General features: G+C 37.5%; 1 protein-coding gene across 3 annotated transcripts in view; it reads right to left on the reverse strand.

Moving 5' to 3' along the window:
• Positions 1-222: 222 nt before the first annotated feature.
• EBF1 (EBF transcription factor 1) overlaps positions 223-24,393 on the reverse strand; it is a 453,310-nt gene continuing 429,139 nt past the window's right edge. For 2 of the 3 annotated variants that reach the window (XM_036752356.1, XM_036752355.1), the window contains exons 12-16: positions 17,100-17,165; positions 15,680-15,857; positions 14,870-15,049; positions 11,152-11,346; positions 10,743-10,810 (exon numbers count right to left, since the gene is read on the reverse strand). In XM_036752356.1, coding sequence (XP_036608251.1) covers positions 10,743-10,810; positions 11,152-11,346; positions 14,870-15,049; positions 15,680-15,857; positions 17,100-17,165 — 687 coding nt within the window. Of the gene's footprint in view, positions 908-10,742; positions 10,811-11,151; positions 11,347-14,869; positions 15,050-15,679; positions 15,858-17,099; positions 17,166-24,393 lie in introns of those variants that run through there. The other variant, XM_036752357.1, reaches the window with a different exon arrangement.

Consider the following 24,393-nt stretch of genomic DNA (forward strand, 5'->3'; position numbering starts at 1 on the left):
GTCTAGAGTCTTATGCCTGGACCCTGTTCCATGAAGTCTCAAAGGAGATTTTTACATGAATACAGACTATTACACCAAACTCTCTGGAGGCCACTGACTTCAGAAGATTCTGATAGATTAGCAAAAGAGAATGGCAGCAGGTTTCAATATGCAGTTTCAGCAATCTATCTAGAGGCACTGAATTTTTGGAGTGGAAGAGAAATATGTGATCATTTAAATCGCTTAACTTTCCAGGTTGCATTTATTTACATGATTACTTAAGACAATGATACAAAAAGAGATCATTAAGCTTGTACTCCTATGGGGTGACAGGTTAAGTTAGATACTGAAAATGCATTGCATGAGCAAACTACCACTTGATATGCATTTAAGGCGTAAGAGCCGACCCTTAGTCTTCTAGAAAACTCTAACTGGCATTCCTATTCTGTCCCATACAAGCTTTTTTTTTTTTACTTTTTTTTTTTTTTGTAAATGTCACCATTTCATTCTCCCTTTACACAGCTTTAAAAACATCATAAATTAAAACATGGAGTCTTATTTATAGTGTCCCTCATATATAGCTTTACGGTTTATAAAAGACAAATGATTGTTGAGTTAAGCTTTAAAAAAAAAGTGGATTTTTTTTTATCAACACAGAATAAATATATCTCCCAAATACTTGGGATGTACAACTTTAACCAACACCCTGCACTTGCAGATTCCTTCCAATTTCAGTATTTGCAAGGTCGGTGATTTTGTTTGTTTAAAAATCTGCAGTTATTGTGATTCCTCTTAAAAAGGCCTGAGTTAAAAGTTCCACTCTGGGACTTGTATCAGATTTCTCTCTGTAGCAGGATCCAACCTCTTCATTAATAAAATTCTTCAAGGCAATTCTTTCACATGGGAGGGACAATCATGCCAGATATAGCTGTTGAAAGAAAAGGGGGGAAAAAGGAGTCAATGTTTTTGAATGCAGATTTCTCACTGGGAGGAGAAAAACACAATGTGGGATTGAGTGTAGTCATCTGTTCTGTAATTTGATTTTGTTATAAAACAGGGATTGTATTTTTTTTATCAACACATATATATTTTATATATGTGTGTGTAACAAAATAACTAAATACTTCTCCAAATCTGATTTCAATTTTAAAACATAGTTGGAAAGTTACATAGTTTGAATGCCACTGGGAAAGTTGAGACCTAAAACTCTGCAAAATATAGAGAGAATTTTCATTAAGTTAGTAACTCGTTTTCTCTCTCCTCCTCCCACCCCCAAGAGGTTGGCCAAACATAATCCCATCTGCCAGCAGTTTACACAGAAAGCTATGGTGTTTTGCATTTTGCAGACACAAACACTAGGGGTATCTGGCTGTAAACAATTCTTTGGTTAGTTCATTTCCGTGCCCATGTCTGGGAAGAGGGAGAGAGAGAGATCCCTAGCTTCAGTCTGTATTATGCACTGTGGATAAAAATTTTTTTCTGTCTGTGAAGGAAAGAAAAAGAGAGGAGGAAAAGGCCAGTTTTTATGGGTATCCCAAAAAAGATGATTTCTTCCACATTGAGGCAGTGGTTCAAACTGAGCATCTGGAGCCTAACCTGACTCTTGTAGAACCAAGCGGAGAGCAGGCAAAGCCTAGGAGGATACTGGAAGACTCCATGAACTAGGAATCAAAAGGCCTGAGTCTTAGTCTCTGCTAATGTGACCTTTGGCATGTTACCTAATTTCTCTGGACCTCAGTTTCCTCATCTATAAAATGATATTTTGCACTGAATGATCTCTTTAGTGCTATGATCCTATAAAGACTAACTAGACAGTCCAGAGATTTAAGAGGAGTTTCTGGAAGGTAGGAAGACAGAGGTCTTAGGCAAGCAAACCCTACTGGTTCAGCCACCAAACATTCTTTATAACCTTGGTCAAATTGTCTGGATCTCCTTACCTGTCATATGGGAATACTATAGTCCTACCTATTTCTCAGGGTTCTATAATGGTCATATGAGATTATACATGTGAAAGAACTTGGAAAATCTGTAAAGCACTACACAAATATAAGGAGTCATTACTGGGATGGGACTGGAGCTGGGAAGAACTGATTGCAACCAAGCAAATAATCACAAGCACATGGATCTTGTATTTAAAAGAAATCTAGGGATGGGGACTAGTTTCCTTGTACAGGGAATTCCAAGAACAGGCAATACCTTTGACCAGTGGAGGTCGATACCTTCTCTGCAGAAGAGTGTAGAGAAGGCCTAAAGCACTGAGAAGTTAAGTGACTTGTTCACGGTCACACAGCCAGTAGAAATAGATCAAAGGAAGAGCTTGAACCCAGATCTTCCTTGCTCCAAGGCCAGCTTGCAGCTATCCACTATGCAACACTTTCTCTCTTAGAAAGAAATACAGCATATACTTAAATCATTTTTTCCCTTAGAACTGAATTAAATTAGCCACTTCTGAATAAGTTAAGATGGGGAAGATTCCAGTTCAGAAATGGTCAGAAATGATGGGCACTTGTTGAAATAGTTGATGCACAAAAGAAGGGATTTCTGGGGAAGTGGGCTAGAGGGCAACTAAAAAGAGTTTCTCTCTACTTCAATTTGATTTGAGAATTCCACATTTAAAGAAAGGATTGTTCCTGGGAAGTTACCCTCTCCATCTCCTAGCCATGCTGGCCAAAATGTGATATCATTGATTTTTTTTAAACAACTCAAATAAAATTGGGGGTAAGCATAGCTCAGCCAGGTTCAGGCTCTCAAGCTTTCCTTCCCCACCCCCAAGACATTTTAAAGTTAAAAAAATGTATTTTGTCAAACACTTTTTCCGTTAATTTTTAAACCCATCTGTATTTTCAGGGAAATTGAATCCACATGTTTCTGATTCATTTACACGTAAATCATCCAAATGTTGTTTTGCAAGAACTGTTTGCAATCCAACAACTCCTGGAGTCTTTTTCATAAGCCTTCCTAAGCCTTGTTTCTTAGAAACAGGAAGTTGTCTCTTGCCAAGAGCAGACCAACTTAAACCCCCAAAGGTTTGAGTCCAGTTTGAAATTCAGACCCCCCAAGATTCAAGAGGGTCTTAGATTTGATTGAATCTGAGAATTCAACTGTTATAAAGCCTGGTGAAATGGATTGCAGTTCCCTGAAATAAATGGAAGTTTCTAATGTCACATCTAACCATGCAATGTACTTTGTTCAGAGGACCTTTAACCCATGATATGGATACTACATGGTATTTTAAAAATTTATTCCCTATCCTCACCATTGAAATCGGTTCAGGCACCCTAAAGATACTTCTTTTGTGAAGTGAGTCTAAGGTTAGATTGATGGCCAACATCTCCTTGGATAGATCTTCTTTACACTGACAGTCTATTCTAGAAAGGTTAGTGTTAAAATGAGGTACCAGGGTCTATATACATGAATCTATCTGGCTATCTTTGACTACATCAACCCAGTACAGAACAAGCAGGGATTTGACAAATATCTAATGTGGTCTATAGAAAGAGCCAAAACACATAATATATGCCAAAAAAAGAGAAAGATCATGTTTAGAAAACCATGTGTTCCAAGCCCCAAAGTAGGTTTTGGGGACTGAACTGTATGTTTTAAATGTCTCTGCTAACAAAATCAAGGTCTCCAGGGAGGTTAGCAATCATCTAATCCAACTTCCTCATTTTATTAGACTAAACTCAACTGAGTTTTGTCTACACAGTGTAGAAAATGAAGTTAATTGAAACTTATGGATATATAAAATGGAATCAGATATCAAGTTAGTCTGCCCTGCACCCCCTTTTAAAGGGTTTTCATTTTTCTACAAAAGGACAAAAAGACCAAAAGGTGATGTATGTACAAAATAGCAAGGCTCTATGGATATATTTGCAATCACATATTCTTTTATGTCTGCCACAACACTACAATTTAGTACTGTCTGTGATGGGGTTAGAAGCACATAATTAAAACATTCAACAATGTTGAATTATCACTTTCATTTATTGGCACCCACTCAGTACATGAGGACACCAAATCCAGTGGTACTATCATCTCAAAAATGTAACAATGGAAGGCATGCTGGACTGGAGTCAGAGAGTCTAGATTCAAATCCTGACTACTACTTACCATGTGACCTTAGGCAGCTCTCAACATCTCTGGGTCTCATTTTTCTCATCTAAAAATGGAGGGGTTGGACTAGATGTCCTTGATACGTTCCTAATCTAGAACTCTTATCCTATTATCTCCCTATACTTGGGCACTTTCTCCAGGAGGAACACCATTCAATTAACAAGCACTTGTTTAAGTGACGACTCCCAAGTACAGCACTATGGTAGGCAGTAGAAATACAAAGACAAAAGTGAAAAAGGTTTTGCCTTCAAGAACTCACATATTAGAAAACAAAAGAATCACTTTTTTTACATATGTGTTGCCAATCAGCTAGTCTTTGAGAAATAGCTGTATTATAACCTAATGGATAAAGATGCATACATTTTCCGTGCCAGCAACAGTAACAAAAAGTCAAGTAAAATTTATTAAAACTGAATGCATGCTCAAACAACACTGTAATAAAAAGCTATAATGTATAAAAAAGGACTTATATGTTATTGGGAGATATATTATGTAAACAGACAAGTAGATATAAGGTAATTTGAGAAAAATGAGCCCTAATAACAAGGGGATCAGAAAAGGTGGTAGAATCTAGGCTAAACTTAGAAGGACATCCTCAATTCCAATATAAAGATGTGAGAAGGGCAAGAACGAGAGCCTGTGCAAAGATATATGGACATAGGAGGTGGAAGGCCAAATCCAGAGAATAGCAAGTAGTTTAGGAGAAGTGAGGAGGGGATAAATTTGGTGGATGCATGAGCTTCGAGTGCTTGTGGCTCCTGTCCTAATTCACATTCCACCCTGGCCATCTTTTTGCCATGTGCCCTGCTGGCTTTGCTACCATTGTATCTCCAAAGACCATTCCATAGGGGACTTTGGAATTACCCAATCACCTACCTACCCTCCCTATCTCAACTGGTGAGTTTAAGAGCCCAAACTCAACATCCCCATCCTATTCAGCCACCCCCAGTCAGGCTTCACATTCTACCACAGCCATCATTTCCCTTGCAGTTGTTCATGCCCTCCTACTTTCTGCTTCTTCCTCGGATAACAACGATAAAATCAATAGTCATTGGGATGAATCAATGGACTCCCCAATGACTCTACTCACCATCTCTGTGGCTTGCTAAATCAAAACGTTCCCCTTGCCCCAGGCAACCATTCCCCTTATATATGTTGTTTCCATTTATTAAGAGCATAAGCTCCTAGAGGCCAGAAACTGTCTTGCTTTTGTATGTGTCTCTAACATAGTGCTTAGGGGAGAGTATTTAATAAATGCTTCATTCCTTCATTCATTCAAAGATAGGCTGGTGCCAGATTTCCAAGGGCTTTAACTGACAGCTAGAAGTGTTTTTATTATATCCTAGCCCAGGGGTCGGGAACCTGTGGCCTCAAAGCCACATGTGGCCCTCTAGGTCCTCAAGTGCAGCCCTTTGACTGAATCCAAACTTCACAGAACAAATCTCCTTTAAAAAAGGATTTGTTCTGTAAAATGTGGACTCACCCAAGGACCTAGAAGGCCACATGTGGCCTCAAGGCTGCAGGTTCCCCACCCCCGTCTCAGAGGCAATAAGTTGCTTAGGTAAGATTCTTAAACAGAAGCATGATATTGTCAGAGTTTACCATTAGGATGATTATTTTGGCAGTTATTTGGATTGAAGAGGGGAAAGACAAAGAAGAAGAGTGACCATGACAAGAGTCTAATTAAGAGGTGATAAGGCCTTGACCTAGGATGACATACATGTGAATGGAGAGAAAGGGACAGACATTGTAGAGGAATGGTAGCAGTATTCATAATTTGGTTTGAAATCCACTACAATTTAATTTAATGATTACTGTGGTCATTTGATAAGAACTGTATCAAAGCAGAAAGATTTGCAGATTTGTGGGAATTTGGGGAAATGACTGAATGTTTTCTTCCCAGACATCACCATGTGTGTATATATATATATATATATACACATACACACACACATATATATACACATATATGCATATATATGTATATATATGTATATATACATATATGCATATATAGGTGTATATATGCATATATATGTATATATACATATATATGCATATATATGTATATATACATATATATGCATATATATGTGTGTGTGTATATATATATATATATGAATCAAGGAAAAAAAAGCCATGAAGCCTGCTACTTGTTTGCACAACTTTCTGTGGATGGAGACTTGGGTGAGGTAGGCAAAATGGAAAATGGAGAGGATTAACATTCACAAAGTTTGCTTTGAATCACCCTGGCTTTTTTTTTTTCAAATTATATATACTATTTTTGTGGAAGTGATGAAGATCATGCTACAGAAAGACATTTTCTGATTCTATCACTATAGCCTTCATGGATCAGGACTTAGAATCCTCAAGACACCATAAGAACACTAAATTCAGAGTGTCCAAGGGTAACATTGTGCCTTGTGATTGGTCACAGGACCAGTATCTTTAGCCAAGGAGAATGAAGACAACATCCCATGGAAAAATGGAATTATAAGTCATGAGAATGTTGCTTCCAGCTCTTTCACCTGGGAAGGCAAACCACCCAAGGAAGCTCACAGTCAAGATTTAGGGATGTCATCATCTAAGGGAATACCATCAGTAACACGATCTCTGGGCATCTTTATCCTCTCTGATGTTGAGAGACAAGACTAAAATATTCTGAGGCAGGGAAGTTATTTTGAAAGAGAATAAAACTACAGTCATTTGGATTGAGGAAGAGAGTATCAATTTATTGAAAGTTAGAATTTTTTTAAAAAGAAATGCCACTATATGATTTTGAAGAATGCACAGTAACTGGGATTAAACTTACAAAGTGCTTTAGGGTGGTTAAAGGACCACATTGGTTTGAAAAAAAGAATTTCTTTACATATAGGCTAAACCTCCAAAAAAGAAATGCATTTCAGAGAAAAATATAAGTTGGCATAAAAAGAAAACAAAACCAATTTAACCTAAAAGGCAATGTATTCACACTTCATACAAGTCAGATTTGGTATGAAATGTGCTCTCTATTCAGACCAATATAGTAAACATGAATGACAAGTTTACTAGACTGTTAGATATGCTGTGTGTGTGTGTATGTATGTGTATATATATATGTATGTATATATATATATATATATATATATATATATATATATATATATATATATATATATATATAAAATTTACTGAGATTTTAAAAAGCATTTGAAAAAGTTGCTTGTGGTGTTCTTGAGGTCAGGATGAAGAGAGGTTGGTTAGAAATAATACAATCATGTAAAATTGGAATTGGTTGGCCAAAGAGTGGTCAACAAAGAAACAGGTCTCTAGTGGAATGTCGTAGTGATCTGTGCTTTTCCCTATTCTGTGTAACATCTTCATCAGTGACCTAAATGAAAGCCTAGAGGGAGTATGCTTATTAGATTTGAAGAAGACCCAAAGCTAGTAGGAATAGCTCATATGCTAGAGGACAGAATCAGGATATAAAACATTCTTGATACATCGATTAAGATCCAATAAGATGATGTTTAATGTGAATAAATATAAATTCTTGAACTCAAATTCAAACATCACCTAGCAATATGGCTAGGTAACAGTTCACCTGAAAAAAAATATCTGAGGGGTTGATGGACTGCAAACTCAAGATTTGTGATTTGACAGTCAAATACACTATTGCAATCATAGGCTACACTGGGAGACTTGGTGTCCAGGATGAGTCAGGCCATATATGGAATAGTCAGTTGAGATTCATGGGTCAGACTAGAGGAGTGATATTGATAAATTGGAAAGAATTCAAATGAATATGAACCCAGCATGGTAAAGGGTCTCAAAATCCTGATATATTGAGATCTGCTGAAAGACATAGGGATTTTTAGCCTATAGAAAACTTGGTGAGGGGGGAGCATGATAGATGTCCTCTGATATTTGAAGTGCTGTCATTTGAAAAAGAGATTAGACTTGTTTGCTTAAACTTGTTTATAGGACTATGAGGAATGGACAGAAACACAGAAGCATTTTTATGACTTGACATAAAGAAAAAAAAAATCTTTCTAATAATTAAGGCTATCCCAGAGTGGAATGGGCTAATACAGGAAGTTAGTGAATTCCCTCAAATAAAGGCTGAATGACGGATGGTTTGGAAAGTTCTAGAAGAGGTTGGAATAGATAGACTCTGAAAGGTCCCTTCTAATTTGGAGGTTCTGTGATTTGCAAATAGCACAGCCATTGTCTATTATGGTTTTTTTTTTTAAAGCTATGATTAAATAAAAAGTGGAATTAAAAGGTCAGGATATTTTCTGGGTCTGTCAAAACTGGGCTGTCCGTGGGGTCAGCCAGTCTGTGTAAGCCTTCTCTTTAGCCATTTCACCAAGACTTTCTCAGCAATAATCCTAGTTGTGATTTCCAGAGATCCATTCAGTTCTAATGTCAAAGTCTAGCCCCGTTTTTTTAAACTTGTAACCACTTTCCTTGCTGCCCCTTGGGCTTGATGCTCTGGCCCAAAAACTGATTTACCACCCCCCACTTCCACTTGAATGCAGCCCTAGTTGGAACCATGGCCAACAAACACTGCAGCAACTTGGACTTCTTAGCTCTGAAAGGTAGTGTTATGTTTTACTTTTCCTCCATGCACCACGACTCAGCTGTAGATTAAAAACCTTGTTATATTTTGTTTCTGACGTCAGATCAGTTTTTAACAAGGCCTGTGATTGATAGCTCAAGAATGGTAGATTTCTGCTTCCCGTGGTAAATTTGTGCTTTCCATATATTATATTATTATTCAAACTCCTTACAACTGACTTTGGTGTAAGGATCATACTCCCCTGGTCTGCCAGTTTGAAAGTACACTAAGTACAATGTTCAGTTATTTTTAGAGATCAGTTAAATCAGAGAGTCAGGCTTTTATGAATGGATTCATTCTCCTCTGTGGATGTATGCATTTTATATCATGAATAATGCTGTCTAAAACATCACTTCAGAGGCAGTTTTTTCCATCCCTTTAAGAAAATTGACTAGCTGAAATGAATCAGGAAGGACCTTGACCAGCAGGGCTGCCTGAGCAATGCATGGTTGTCAGGAACGGCTTCAACACAGTGGTTGGCAAAAGGCAGTGTAGGATAATGGGGAAAGAACTGAAAGGGCTGAGCTCCTCCACAAATTGAGTCACCACAGAACATTGGTCAAGTCAGTGACTGTCTTTGAGCCACCGTTTCTTCATCTATAGGATGGGAATAACAATGCTTGCATGTACTATTGCTTCACAGGGTGGTGATAAAAGTGTTTTGTAAACTGTAAAGTAACAGATCAGAGGTTCTTATCTTGGGATCCATGAACACACATGTGTTACACACATGCAAACATACATACACATGTGTACATACGTGTGTGTGTATTAAACACATTTCAATAGAAATGGTTTCCTTTGTAATCTTATGTATTTTATTTTACGCATTTAGAAATGTTATTTTGATCCCGACACTGCCAAAGTAGTCCATGACACACACAAAAAAAGGAAAAGAATCTGTACATTAGATAAATGTGGGATGTTATCATTGCTACAAAGGTGGCAAAAGTTATAGCTTTTGGAGCAGATCTTACTCCTGGAAGCAAAATCCAGTTGAGAATTACAGAAGGATTGCACTCACTCCCACCTGTTGTTTTTTTTTTCAACAATTAAGTTAAAGCTTCCTGTTGAGGATAAATTATTCTAATTACATCATTACCATATTATATAATTATTCTATAATTAATATATTCTCATTATATAATAATTTCTCACATTGATGAACCACAGATTTACTAAAGTATCAAGTGCCTAGCACATTATAGGTATTTAATAAATGCTTGTCAATTGATCAAAAAGTATTACATTTATATTATCTAGCTGACGGGGGTAGGGAACCTGCAACCTCAAGGCCACATGAAGCCCTCTAGGTCCTCAAGTGCAGCCCTTTGACTAAATCCAATCTTCACTGAACAAATCCCCTTAATAAAAGGACTTGTTCTGTAAAACTTGGACTCAGTCAAAAGGCCACCCTTGAGGACCTAGAAGGCCATATGTGGTCTCAAGGCAGCAGGTTCCACACCCCTGATAGCACTTTAAAGTTTACAGAACACTTTTTCTACTACCACCAGGTGTTGCTAACCCTAGTGTACATAGGAAGAAAGCTAGTTTCAGAGAAATTTCCCATGGGGAACCTGACTCAGGACAGAAGTAGTTAGCTTAGTCCCACCTTTGGATCCTAGTTTGAGTGTCACATCAAAATGTGTGCAGGTTTTTGAGTAATCTGGGGACTACGAGGCAGGCAGCTGGGGACAAATGAAAAGAATGAAATGGACACATTGTCCCCTAGAAGTCCCTTTACTCCCATCTGAAGTTTCACCTCAACTTTCTGTGGCAGGTTTGAACCAGAATAGACTTGGGAGACTCAGATGGTTGTCACAAGTGGTGGGCTTTCTATGATAATAGTAGAGTACAACCAAAATCAGGGTCTAAACTTGACCATGGTAACACCAGCGTTCATGATAAACCAAGAACTCCTAGAGCAAAGAGACCTGTGTTCTTCTCTCTAACAGCAACGCATTAGCTCCAGTCTGCTCCCAAGTGAGGAGGATTCTGTACACGTACATTGTGACAAAAGCAAAAGGAAGGGAAGATTGAGTGACGTACTTCAGGAGAAGGCCAGTCCCTGGAGAGACCCTGCAGTGGAGTACTTGCTAGAGTCCACAAAAGACTGGTCTGATAATGACGACAACAGGGAATAAGAGAGGAGAAAAGAAAAAGGATGGTATTAGTAAAGGAAATAGTACTTTTGAACAAAATACTTGAATCTGAACTTACAAGTGGCAACTCCCTTGAGCAGAATTAGTGGACTTTGACACAGATGAGGCTGCTATTTGGGCAGCACCAGAGGGGTGGAGTAAGGGTGGTTAATGCTTTAAAGGAACGGAGGAGGGAAGAGAGGGCAAGAAAGGGGATGGGTCATTTTAGCAACAATTAAAGAGTGGGTCCAGGGCCTGTAAGCTCAGTACCTCTAAAGTTAAGAGGGTAGGGCCAACCCCACTGTGGACCCCAGTTACCTTGCAGGCTGTTCCCATTGGTGCTGGTGCAGGTGGGAGGTGGGGAAGTCTGTGGTCTCACAACTGGAGCAAAAGCACTCTTCTGTTTCACTGCTGAGACCATGTTGGCTGGTGAGAAAGAGAAGATCCCAGAGGAACTGCTACAGTTAGAGGGGAGGCTTGTGGAGGAGGCCATGGTCGGACTTGATGGCACGACTGAAAAATGGGAATGGGAAAAAAAAAAAACAACTTTACTGGGAATTTTGAGGTCCTCAGTTGTTTTAGTTATGGTCGTGATTCAGCTCTGAATTCTTCTCATGCTCCCCAGTCTCACCCTCCCCGCCCACTACATAAGGCCACCTTTTGCCTGATATGACTTTTGATATATGTGGCCCAGTCTTTCCTAGTAGACTGCAGCTCTTTGAGAGCAGAAACTGATTTCTTAGCAAATTAAGAAATATTTATTGAGCACCTGCTTATATGCTGGATTCTGTGGGAGATATAGAAGTAGAAGCGTATATTTCATTAAGCTTTTTGTATCCCTCATAGTACTAGTGGAATGCTTATGTATAATAAACAGTTAACATATTTATTGATTTATAAGAAATATCACTGCCTACATACATACATATATAATATCTGTATGCATATATTTATGTATTCTATGTGGATACACATGCATGCATATAGACATGAGTATATATATGCACATATACATGTATACACATATGTAAGTGTGTATAAACACACATATGGATAGAATAGAGACTGGACCCGAGTTTTCAGCGGTACAAGGAACTAGGCCCAACCAAAAGAGGAAAGTCCTTGTTTCAAAGCAGCCTGTCGCCACTATTGTGTATAGTCTTGGTTGTCCAGAGCCCTGAGGTGTTAACTGACTTGCCCTGGGTCACACAGCCGGTAGATGTCAGAGGTGGGACTGTAATCCAAGTCTTTCTGGCTTTGAGGCCAGCTCTCTATCCACTGCACCACACTGTCCTTCTTATAAGTGTGTACATACATACACAGAAAGGCATGTGCATGTGTACACACATAATACCATGATATTTAAGTACTGTCTGGTACTCAGGATCAGTATGATGACTAATGATGGGAAAACGTTGGCAGTACTAGGGGGAGAGAATATTAGCTGACCAGGAGACCTGAGAAAGTTGGGACAGATGTTTATCCTCCACCAGCCAAGATCTCCTTCAGACTTGGTCTTTAATCTTTTGGCACTGGTGATCTAGCTCTTGTTTATTTCAATAAACACATCTTCTCCAGAGAGTCCGGCCGTCCCACACACAACTTGATTTTCTCCCTGCTGAGAGACTATCTTCAATCTTTTCTCCATATGCCATCTGTTCACCCTCTTCCATCTTTAGTGGACCGATGGGCACTAGCACTTTGACTTTTAGCTACACAATTTGAAATGCTACGCTTCTGAGCAAACTTTCCTTTGCTAACTGCAAAGGAAAACACTTTTTTCCATAGATGGTCCCCTGCATTACATGGGCTATTTGGCTAATATTTGGATCTGGCGTAAGGCTTTGGCAAGTTTACACAGGTAGGAATCGATCACTTTGCATCACCTGACCCTTATGATACAATTGCAAAGGGGAGACAGGCTTTGCAGAATTGGTCCCTCAACACTTCACGTGCAGATCCTGATCAATTTTAGGCAAAATCCAAAGCCCAAATGTGAGGCTATCAGGTGCTTCTGCAGCAGGAAAACAGAGCTGTCATCAGAATTTTCACAGATATATTTTCTAAACTGTATTTTTCTTTTAATGAGGGTAGCATTTTTATACCTCTCCAAGGATTTATAAATGTGAAAATGCGCTCAATAATAATCCCCATTTAAATTGCAAAATTCCTGTACTAGAGGTTTGATTTTTAAATATACGTAGATTTGAAGTCCCGCTGTTTCACTGAAGAAGGCAATTAATCTCTTTGGCAAATGTGATCATTATGTGTGTTTAGAGGTGGGGAATCTCAAAGAAGGAGGGGTGAAATATAGTCAAACAGTTCCATTTGTTACAATATTATTGGTTATCAGACACCACACCAGAAAGAGCATTCACTAGTGGAAAGTCTTGCCTTACTTATTTATTTTTTTAAATCCCATTTGGAATTTTTCAACATGAGTGGCTTATGAATAATTAAATGTTATAGAGGAAAAATCTCAAATCATCTGGGCTTTCTGTTATTATTTTATTTGCATTTATGCAGATAAAATCGTCCCATCTGAGTGCCTATTTGAGAATCTGATACTATATTTGTGAACACTGAGGAAATCAATTAATGGAAATTAAATGTTCAAAGTTTCACAGTCTGACAGATACAATCTTAGGCTGAAGTCACTTGGTGTCTGCAAGTACTCAGGAAGGCTGAGCAATCAAAGTGCCTAAATTGAATTGCTACTATACAGCAATTAGTTTATTGATTTAATTAAGAATGCCACCTTTTAATTTTCAGGTCATGATTGAAACATTTTCTGATTGAATGGATTAGGTATTAGTGAAATGATAGGTCTACCAGGGACAACCTTCTGATGGATCAAAATAAAAAGTAAGAGGAGTGAAGGCTGACCTCAAATAGTAACTCTTCAGTAGACATAGTTCTAGGAATAGGTTTCTTCAGTAGTTTCAATGCCCAGGAAGTATCTAGTTCTATACCCGTAAAGCCTCACTGCACTACATGAGGAATCCAAGAATTCAGCCATAGAGAAAAGTGCTCTGGCAACACAAGAATTAACTAACTCTCTCTCTCTCTCTCTTTCTGTCTTGAAATCTAGAAAAAAAGAAAAAGAAAAAGAAAAAAAGCTTCCTCTATTGGGTTCATGCTCAAGTATCAACTGGGGGGTTGCCAAATTATGATAAATTATTAGCCATCTATAAGTATGCATGTATGTATATATATATATAGATAGATAGATAACTTTTTAATTTAAGAAAAAGAAAATTATCTCAAACATGCCCAAATCATCCTTACTAAATAGGTAGGGTTGGATGCACATTTCTCCTATACACAGCTCCAAAGCTAAAGTATTTTAGCAAGATTTTTGACATCAAAACAATACTCCTTGCAGTATGAAATTAGCATAGTAGTTCGAAATCTCCCCAAAGATCCTAAGATTGTGTAAACATAGCAATTTTACTTAGTAATACATGCTTTTAAATTTGTGGCTTGTACTTGGAGTCGAGTATAAGCTTCCTCACTTAATAACTGCACAACCTGAAGCAAATTACTTAGAACTCAGTTTCCTCATCTATAAAATCAGAGACCTGGACTAAAGATCTGCAATTCTATCTAAGATATAGATGATATAAAGATCTAAAGACCTATAGGTCTGTGATTTACTTATCTAGATATCACTGAGGTTGAACTTCATTCTCAGCTGGACAAGGTACCAAAGAAAAATTGCACATCTCTTTTTATTTAATTCTTATTTACCTCTCCAAGTGAAACTAACTTTAAACAAAAATCAGGGGTAAGAGTGAAAATCGAGGGAAGGCATGTTCTTAAAGAAAGCAGTTTTGGCTTTAGCTTGTTGAAGAGTGTTGACAGTAAGAGTTCACATCATGGGTGACTTTACTTGGGTACCCATCAGGCTTAGGAGCAGAGTAGCACCCAGGTTGAGCTTCTGAGGTTTAAAATAGAAGCTAAATATTGAGCAGCAGAGCGAATTTCCAGTTCCATTTGATGAAAACGTGCAGAAATGCAGAACGATGCTACTTACTGGCATAGGGAGAGTTGGCAGCTGAGCCATTGAGGAAGGTTGGGGATCCACCTAAGTTGGACATTCCGGCATTGCCGTATCCATTCATACTTGTGGTGACAGAGTTATAGTTGGTCTGTTGTGGGGTGGTGCTAGGCACATACCCATGTGGTGATACACTGCTTGAATTTCGAGTGAAACCTGGGAGTGGAGAAAAATCCAGAAGAGGGGAAGAATTTAAGTGGGTGGTACCTCTCGGTGAGATAAGAAAAAGAGAATCTCTTCTCATTCCCCCTTTCAAACTCTCCCCTGCAACCCTGTGGTAGGGGGCTGACATTCACATACATGACTTTTGTGTCACTAGCTCTGTGATTAAAATGGGAAGCAAGAAAAAGACACATCCTTGAGATATCATAAATACTTAGGACTGAAGGAAGTAGAAACACAAGTTCTATAAATTATGGGTTTGCCACAGAAATAAATTGCAGTTTAAGGGTTGTACCCTGAAGCTAACAGGTTTCTCTTCCATTGGCAGGAGTTGATGCTGTCCCCTGGCCCTTGGGACTTTAATTCTGGCCTCCTTTGCTATCTGTCACCTATATTTTTTATGTGACAGTCAAAAACATAGACAGAAAATGCACACTTCCCATGCCAGCCTCAAGTCCCTGGCCAGCAGTGGTAACAAGCAAAAACCAAGTTGTAAAATAACACAAATAAGAGCTGGGAATGTCATATGGAGAAAATGTTGTTTGAAAGGGTAATTAGGAAAGGAGAAAAGGGGCGGGGAAAGGAAGTAGAGGAAACAGGATGTGGGTAGTAGATATTCCTGACCCTGATTGGTAGCTTGTGAAGCTTCTGAGACATTCACCGCCAGTTGTCCACTGAATGAATTGACTCCCATCATTCCAGCATGAACAGAAGTGTTAGCAAGGGCAGGAAGCTGGTTGTGGTTACGAGGAACGCTGTACAATGCCTCTGCAATATCAGCTGCCCTCTTCAGTATGATTTCCTAAAAAAATAAAATTAATGTTCAAATTATTTTCCCTAGCATGGTAGCATTTACCTTTCTAATGTTGGGAACTGACACACTCTGAAAACACAACTAACACAGCACATAGAGTGCTGGACTCAGAGACTAGAAGACTTGAATTTAAATCCTTCCTTAGATACTTGTGTGACCCTGGACAGGTCACTTAACCTTCCTCAGCCTTGATTTTTTTCATCTGTAAAGTAGGGGTGATAGTAGTACCTACCTAGTAGGGTGGTTGTGATGTTAACATATGAAACATAACAATTGAGTTAACATATGAAAAACACTTTGCAAACCTTTGAAATGCAATTGCTAGCTAATATTTAGGTTAGGAAAGTTACAGCCTATTGGTGCTTGACTGTGAGTGTTAGGGAGGCAGCATATGTATAATGGATGGAATTCTAGACTTGGCAGAAAGACCTGGGTTCAAATCCTACTTATGATGCTTACTAGTAATATAACCAAAGGCAAGTCACCTCACTTTTCTGAGCCTGAGTTTCTTAATCTGTATATTCAGGATAATATCTGCAGAATCTACCTTCCAAAGTCATCATGAGGTTCAAATGAGATGACATGTATAAAATGCTACGAAAACTTTAAAGTTGTGTATAAATATTGACAATGTCAAGCAAAGGTAATGGTTCACACTCAGGTTTGCAGACACCAAATCCAGGATTGTTGGTACTACGTCACGTAATAACAGTACCCAAGCCCCCGCAGCCCTCTGAGGGGTAGTGCTATTATACACTGATTCAAAGGGCACAAAGAAGAAACCAGCAGCCCTCCAGAGTCAGGAAGAGCTGGGTCTTCTATAGTGTAATAATGATGGTCAAAACTAGCAGATGCAAGGGTCAAGTCTGATTATCCCTTTTAGGACTAAAGTTCCAGCCCCATTTCCCATGGTCCCCAACTTTTTTTGGAAACAAGAGTGAAATAAAACCACATTGAAATAACCCCCTCCACTTAAATAAAATACCTCTCTACTTTTTCATAGAAGTCTTTTTCAATCTAAGGTAAATAATCAGGAAAGGCAATAAAAGATTTATAAAAAAGAGAAGAATAATTAAATCATCCTATACCGTAATATGAACTAAACAATCTCTAAACTTGTTCATATTCTCCCCCTCCCCCCGCCTCACCCTGGCCCCACCACACTTCCTCAATAGTGCAATAAGCTTTATATTCTCAGACTATTTAATGTAAAAATCAAAGGATCCTTACCTGGTTATTGTGGGGCATACCATAGAGAGCCTCCACTAAATCAGCAGCCCGTTTGAGTATTACTTCCTGCCAATAGAAAAACAGATATATTCCTTTGAGTGAAGCAAAGATAATAGTGAAGGGACTTTGCTTTAATCTTTTCATAAAGTTGCATTCCCCCAGCCTCATTTCAAGGAAGTCCTCGAACAGAAAGAACTGCTTTGGGAAGGACCTCCAGAATGGTGTTAAATCATGAGTTTATCCCTGTTCACATATACACTTAATCGAGTCAAAAGGTGAGCGTCATTGGGGCTGCAAGATAAAATACATCAGTCAATTGTCTGCCATCTGCAGGATAAAGCACTCATACGTTTATTGCAGAATACAATTCTGAGGTCATTTACTAGATTACTACAATCGATGCCATTCAGTGCATGTTATGAATCCCTAAGATGTGTTTATTTTGCACTTAATTGCTTATTCCAGGAACTGTGACCTTATCAGACAGGTCATTTTCAAGAGATTTCCAATCAATCTTCAGCTACTGGAAACATGTAGCATTAAACTACTTTTGTTTATCTCTCTTGTATGTCAGAGCCATGATATAAGACTGCCCAGAAGTAAATCCACATGATAAAGGAATGTGATCCTTCCTCTTCTCTAAACAGTCTTAAAGCATAATTCTTCTTACCCCCAAACCTCAACTTCACTTAAACTACTTTTCAAGGCTGGCCCTCAAAATTTCACTAGTATTTTGTCACTTTTACAACCATCCTTATGGAAATCTCCAGAATGTTTTGTTTTGTTTTACTTCAGGTTGGTCATCCCCATACTACGTCGACACATTTAGTTTAATATTATCTTCTGTCTGCTTTTAGGTGTATGAGAAACTAAATTTTAAAATCACAAGACAAAAAACGCTGGCAACAAGGTGGAAACTGTTGTGTTGGGTTTTTTTCAGTTTGTTTGTTTAATAACCCAAAGAGATTACTGCCATCTACACTCTGCTCAGATATGCTGAAGGTTTGGACACATTTTTGCAATTAGCTCCTGCAAGTCAATTCATTCTATAATGCATAAAGAACAAATAAAAAAGAAATTAATTTACTGAGAAGTATATGTATTGCAAAGAATCACAAATGCACAACAAGCATGTTGAAAATCATTTACAATAAGATGTGTTGGGTTTAGGCTGTATAAAGTTTTTAAAAAGTACAACTTTAAATATTTTCCACACTAGATATTCTACACAGAAAAGGAACCACGATGCTCAGTTGTCATAGATCGTAGACTCTGATCAGAAAATAGGGATATAATTGCATTCATTTCGCTGTCACCATAGGCTCTTCAAAAATCCTTGAAAAACTCTTGAAATGACAAGCTTTTAGATCTATATTAGCATTTTTCCAATTTTAAATTCTCTATAATATAAGATAAAATAGTTGTCATACTGCAGTAACTACTTATGACATATATAATGTCCTAAATTCAAAAATGAGATGGAGGGGTTTGGAGTTCTCAATAAACATTTATGCTTGCCTTAAGCTGCTCTAGCCCACTTCACAAAACACATTTCAGTTATTCTTTACACATGAAGTGAAATGCATTATATAATCAATGGGTTTTGAATCAATACACCTGAAACAATTTTTTTAATGTTAAAGGTAGGTTATCAGAGAATTTGCTGTTCTTTTTTGTTGTTTTCTTGTGGTATTTGACCACACTGGTTAATAATTCACTATGGGTATGGATGCACTAAACCCTATCCCCATATCAAATGTAGTCTGTGATGCTTTCACAGAGCTGTCCTAAACCCTGCTGCCTTATCTGGCTCCTAGGAAAGATTAAAACAAAACAGCATGAATTTAGTTTATTTGCTCAAATCTGGCTTTTCTAGCTCTCTGGACATCTATTTTTTCAAATAAATATTTATGCTGGTATTTAGCCTTTCAGAAATTTTTACATTTTTTTCTCCTTTTACCCTTCGGAAAAACAATATACTTCTGGTTTGACTACATAACAATAGTATATGCTTTAGAACCTGAATTTATAAAAAGGGTCCTTATGATAGAATCCATGCTAGTAACTTAAACGATGACTCTTCTCATAAGTTAATTACGTTGAATCCACAACTAGAGAAGATATAAGTTCATCCTAACAGCTCTGAGATGCACGGCAGTAGGAAATGCATCCTACTATCAGGTCGCAAGATGCTATCCACTGTTACAGTTTTACTGCTGAAAAGGTGTTGTTTTTTTAATTATGAAAACCAGAAAAAAATAAAATTAACTGTTAAGAAATTTGAGTTCATCACTTCCATTTTATCAATCAAAAATGAAAAATTCAAGTTTTTTTTTCCCTTAAAGTTTTTAACAGTAGGAGCTTTTGCTGGTTCATGATGCTTAAAGCATATTTCCCATTCAATACATATTACACAACTAGGTCATCAACAGAGCATCAGCTGAAGCCAGCAAGCAGTCTTAAGCAGAGAGAGCCTACATATGTCTTGCTGAGAGCCCTACCTTAAAATAATATTTTAAAATAGGTAGGATATCCTTCACTGAAATATTAACTTTGGGATTTGAGGGAGAGTCTAAATTGGTCTCAGATTCACCAAAGTTATTCTGGTGATATTAGTTATTTCTAGCTTATAGAAAAGAGAGAGGAGCTACTAAGCCTTCTATGAGTTAGCGCAATGGACCTTGCAAGGTGCTTGGATTGCGATGACCAGAAAATTGCTCTCACCTCCATGTCATTACGCTCCCAGTGAACTAGCCCCCGAGCGTGTTTGTGTTCGGGATCTAATATATTGCCTTTCAATCAGAGCTGAGAGCCACTGAACACACAGACAGAACATGACGAGCAGGTCAGGAAAGCAATAAAGATTTTACAGAGCTGTCCAAGGTGCTAAATTTACTCAATAATGGGTTTGGCACCATAGTGTTAACCTCTCATTTACTACCAGTTTGAGGGACTAAATTGAAGTAGCTGACTTCATTTACCTTGAAATGTATATTTTATGACATTATGTAAGTAGATTGAAAGGGCACTGCAGTTTTAACAATTTAAAGGCTAAAGCATGTTTAAGATGAAACTTGAATATTTATTGTATATTGCACTTAAAGTATATAGAATGTTAAAATGTATTGATTAAATTTGTAAAAGGTATTATAAAAATGACAGGTAATAAAGAAGATGTATGCCTTTTAAAATCAAATTGATACTGTATGCTATCTCTACTATGGTCATGAGTGTAATTTTTTTGTAGTTTTATATGGTAATTTGAAAATATCTGTAATTTCACATTGGAAAATGATTGAGCCTGAGATGTTAGAAAAGAAATTTCCCAGAAGGGAAGAGCTAGGTGTCTCATATAATCTTTTGTCTCTGAAATTATTCCTAAACTCTTATTTTTTTGGCATTGAGGAAAGAATATAAAAATTCCTCTATATTGATGTACAATTCCAATATTTCTGAAAAGAATACTTGACTGAAACTAATATTTAATTTATGTAGGCATTTACTTTTCAAGATATTTTCCTCTTTTTACAAAAAATTAACAGTCTTTCTGTTAATATAATTCAAAGCATAAAAGTAGAGATTGCTCTAAAACACTCCTTTCTCTCTCCTTCTTTCTATCTACCTGTCTGTCTGTCTATATACACATGCTTGGAAAGGCAAAAAAAAAAATGCCTTAGACACTGAAGTGGTCCATTATTTCTGAACCAATGCTTGTTCAACAATGAGACCACTTTTTATGTCTTTAAATTTCATTTAAATTTTCAAGGTATAATGGAAAGATCAAAGGAACTTCATACAGAAGATCTCTACCAGTTTGATAGTTGTATGACTTTGAGTAGTCACTTAACCTCTGTCTGAGACTCAGTTTTCTCATCTGTAAAATAGGAGTAATATTTTTACTATTTTTCTTGTGTCGAAGCTAAGGATCCATTGATGTGTTTAAAGTGTTTTGCAATGGTAAATTACCTCATAAATGTGTGTTTCTAACATGTATTGTATGAAAAATCCTCTAGACTGTACATATTTCTTTTCACTAATTTAGTTCTATCTCCTTCGCTTTGTGACTTAGTGAGATGGGTGATTCAGTAAGATGCTACAGGAATATTTTTTGTCACATAGCACGAGGAGAAATAATGTTCCTAGAAATATCAATGATAAAGTCAGAATAACATTCTTTTCTATTTCAGTTCAAGAACTGGTGCTGTTATAATGGCTGCTTTACTGATTGTATGACTACAAGTGCATGAAAAAATTGTTTTAAACTTTGTTGTAGTAACAAGTATTTATCAGCTGTAGTCATCACAATCAAAGATAATCTTGGATATCTTGAAAGGCAATTTATCTTTTCCTAGCACCATGCTAGGTGCTGTAAGGAACAGAAAAGAAGTTTCCAACATCCTCTGACTATACCTATCCAATTTTATCTCCCACTCTTCTCTATGGTAAATCTCTTTATTCATTAGTTTCCTTACATCATGAACAAACAATGTTGTTTTACTTGGACTATTAATGCATTTATTTATATCACCTGCCACTTTTATCTGGAATGGCTTCCCCTGTTTCCTATAGATATCCCAAACATACCCAGACTTGCAGGTCTAGGTCAAGTCCCACTTCCTGCATGAAACCCTCTCTAACCCATCAAGATTTCATGCTCCTCTGAGTTCCTATTGTACATATAATGTTAGAAAATATATAGCAATCAATAATATATTTCTTCACATAATTCACTGCTTTTTCACATATTTTAGTTTTCTCTTTCCAATTAGACTGTAAGATCCTTGAAGGCAGAGATCATGTCTCATCTTCCTCTTTTTCTTCTATAGTGCCAGCATGATGCTAAGTATATAGAGGTACTAAGTTCTTTGTGACTGTAAATTCTTCAAAAAGCTTGTAAGAAACTCAGAGAGATGAATAATATGCATCAAAGAATTACAGAATAATAAAAGTATATAATTCACATTATACTGTTTAGTAATGACTGCATGATCAAGAGATTTGCTCAGAGGGCTTGGATGAGTCAACAACTCTATACCTTCTGATAAGTTGGAGGTCCACTAAGACTTAACATTTGCCTTGCCATTCCCTCTTAGTGTCCTCCAAACCTAATCTCTGTGGTACATGGCAGTTCCTTCTCACCTTCTAGTATACCCTAAGGACTGCTGGGCCTTGCCATCCACTCTGTCTCTGAACTCTTGGGATTTCCAGGCTTTTCAATCAGCCCTATAGCAGAATATTCTTTAATATGTTGCTTCCCTCAGAATATAAACTTGACAGAAGTGATTCTCACTTTTTCTATTTGTATCATCACCACTTAGCAAAGCGGTTTGCACATAGAAAACCACATAATATTTTTGTAAATTCAAAAAACCTTTACTTTGGCTCTATTCCATTTGGCCCTAAATTTTGGTTCAGGCTGAAATATAAACTCCACATGTTTAATTTTGATCACCATGATTATACCATATGCCACCCGTGGATGAATGTTCCTTTCTAATGTTTAAATTTTGATTTTGTTATTAAAATAATAAGTCTCTTCTGGTACAGGTGTGTTTTTCGATCCATAAGCTCCTTTCATAAAAATAATGCCTTAAAAATAGCTATCAATCATATAGTGTTTCAAGAGTTGCAATGTACTTCACATGTATTATTTCATTTGATCCTCAGAGTTAACAGTGTCATGAAGATTCTATTCTATATGAATGTCAAATCATCTATTAACTATACCCTAGGTCCCCTAATATACTTTTTGCATTAAAAAATAGCCATATCCCTTGTAGAAAATGAATGCCTGGTTCTAAGCTGTGGACTAGCTATTTGATCCTGCCTTGTACTCCACTGTAATCTACTGTAGTCTCAATGGATCATTTACCTTCTAAGATAAAGCAAGCGAATTGGACATCAGGAGGTCTATGGGTCTATTTTATTTCTGACACCAATTCTGCAGAGAATTAGTATGTATTTAATGTCCACATTTATATGTCCGGGGTGAAAAGAACTGCATAACTGTTCAAAGATAAAACTATTCAGAATGTCTGTCCAATATTTTGAATACTGAAGATTACCTGGATTTGCAGTCTAGGTAGTTCAAAAATTCACTATACAATTATTTAACCTTTTCCTTTTCCTTAGAATAGATGAGTCAACCTATAAATAACATCTGTCCATTTACATTTAATATATGATTTATAGAACCAGATATTTGGATAGTAAGAACACCACTATAAGGTGAAGGAACAGTTCTGGCTTTCTTTTTCAGTTTGGGAGGTAACAGTTTGGAGTGTCATTGGAAAAGGACACTTAAATTAAAAATGAGAACAGCCAAAACATGGATAGAATGAGGCCTGGTCTCAAAGAGAAATCAAACTAAGTCTTCCGTGATAGTCTCTCTAAGTAGCATTAGCTAGATCAGTGATCTCCAAAGTGGGGGCTAAGGCATGACCCAAGTGATATCAAAGCATAGTACAAGAACATGAGTACACATCAAACCTTGCTCATGATAACCCTGCCTGTGATTGGCCATCACGGGAAAGGTATGATATAATGCACATTTATCCTCCCACACTATGATTGGTTATCCCTTGAGGTCATGTTACATCACCCCCTCTATCCAATCCATTAATAAAGAGGGCCTTCCAGGGCTATGCTGATTCCCAATTTTCCCCCTTTTGTGTCCCATCTTGATTCCTCAAGGAAGCTATACTAACTTTAACCCAGCAATAGGTACATGATAGATTTAGGTGCACAAGTAATATTGTAACCCCACCCCCCTACACATACACATATGATCACCTTATAGCAGTTGCACCCTCCCTTGGGGGAAAGAGGCAAATTCTGCACTCCAGGACTGGCTGCCCTTTCCTCTTTTTATTTCTTGGTGGGACAGGGACAGCTGCATTGGTTGAGGATGCATGGAGAGCTTGTGATTGCCGTTATAGATCTCATTACATTGTCTTTCCATCCAAACTCATACCCCCTTCTGAACTTCCCTATTTCTGTCTGGGGCCCCATTTTCCTTCCAGTCTCCTAGGTCCTAATCTCATCCTTAACTTCTATTTCAAACTCAGCTAAAGCTCCTCTCTCCAAAGTTACAAATGATCGATCTCTTCAAGTTATGTCCTTAGTCCTCATCTTTCTTGCCCTCTCTGAAGCATGACTATTTACTACCTTCATCTTCTGGATAGATATTTTACTCTCCTCTCTAAGTTGCTCAAAACAACGTATGTCAGATATAACAATTCTCTCTACACACTTTAAGAACTTGAAGTAGAATTTTCTATGCTGTTTAAAAATC

This window comes from Trichosurus vulpecula, chromosome 3 (assembly GCF_011100635.1).
Source record: "Trichosurus vulpecula isolate mTriVul1 chromosome 3, mTriVul1.pri, whole genome shotgun sequence".
In the NCBI taxonomy this organism is placed as follows: domain Eukaryota; kingdom Metazoa; phylum Chordata; class Mammalia; order Diprotodontia; family Phalangeridae; genus Trichosurus; species Trichosurus vulpecula.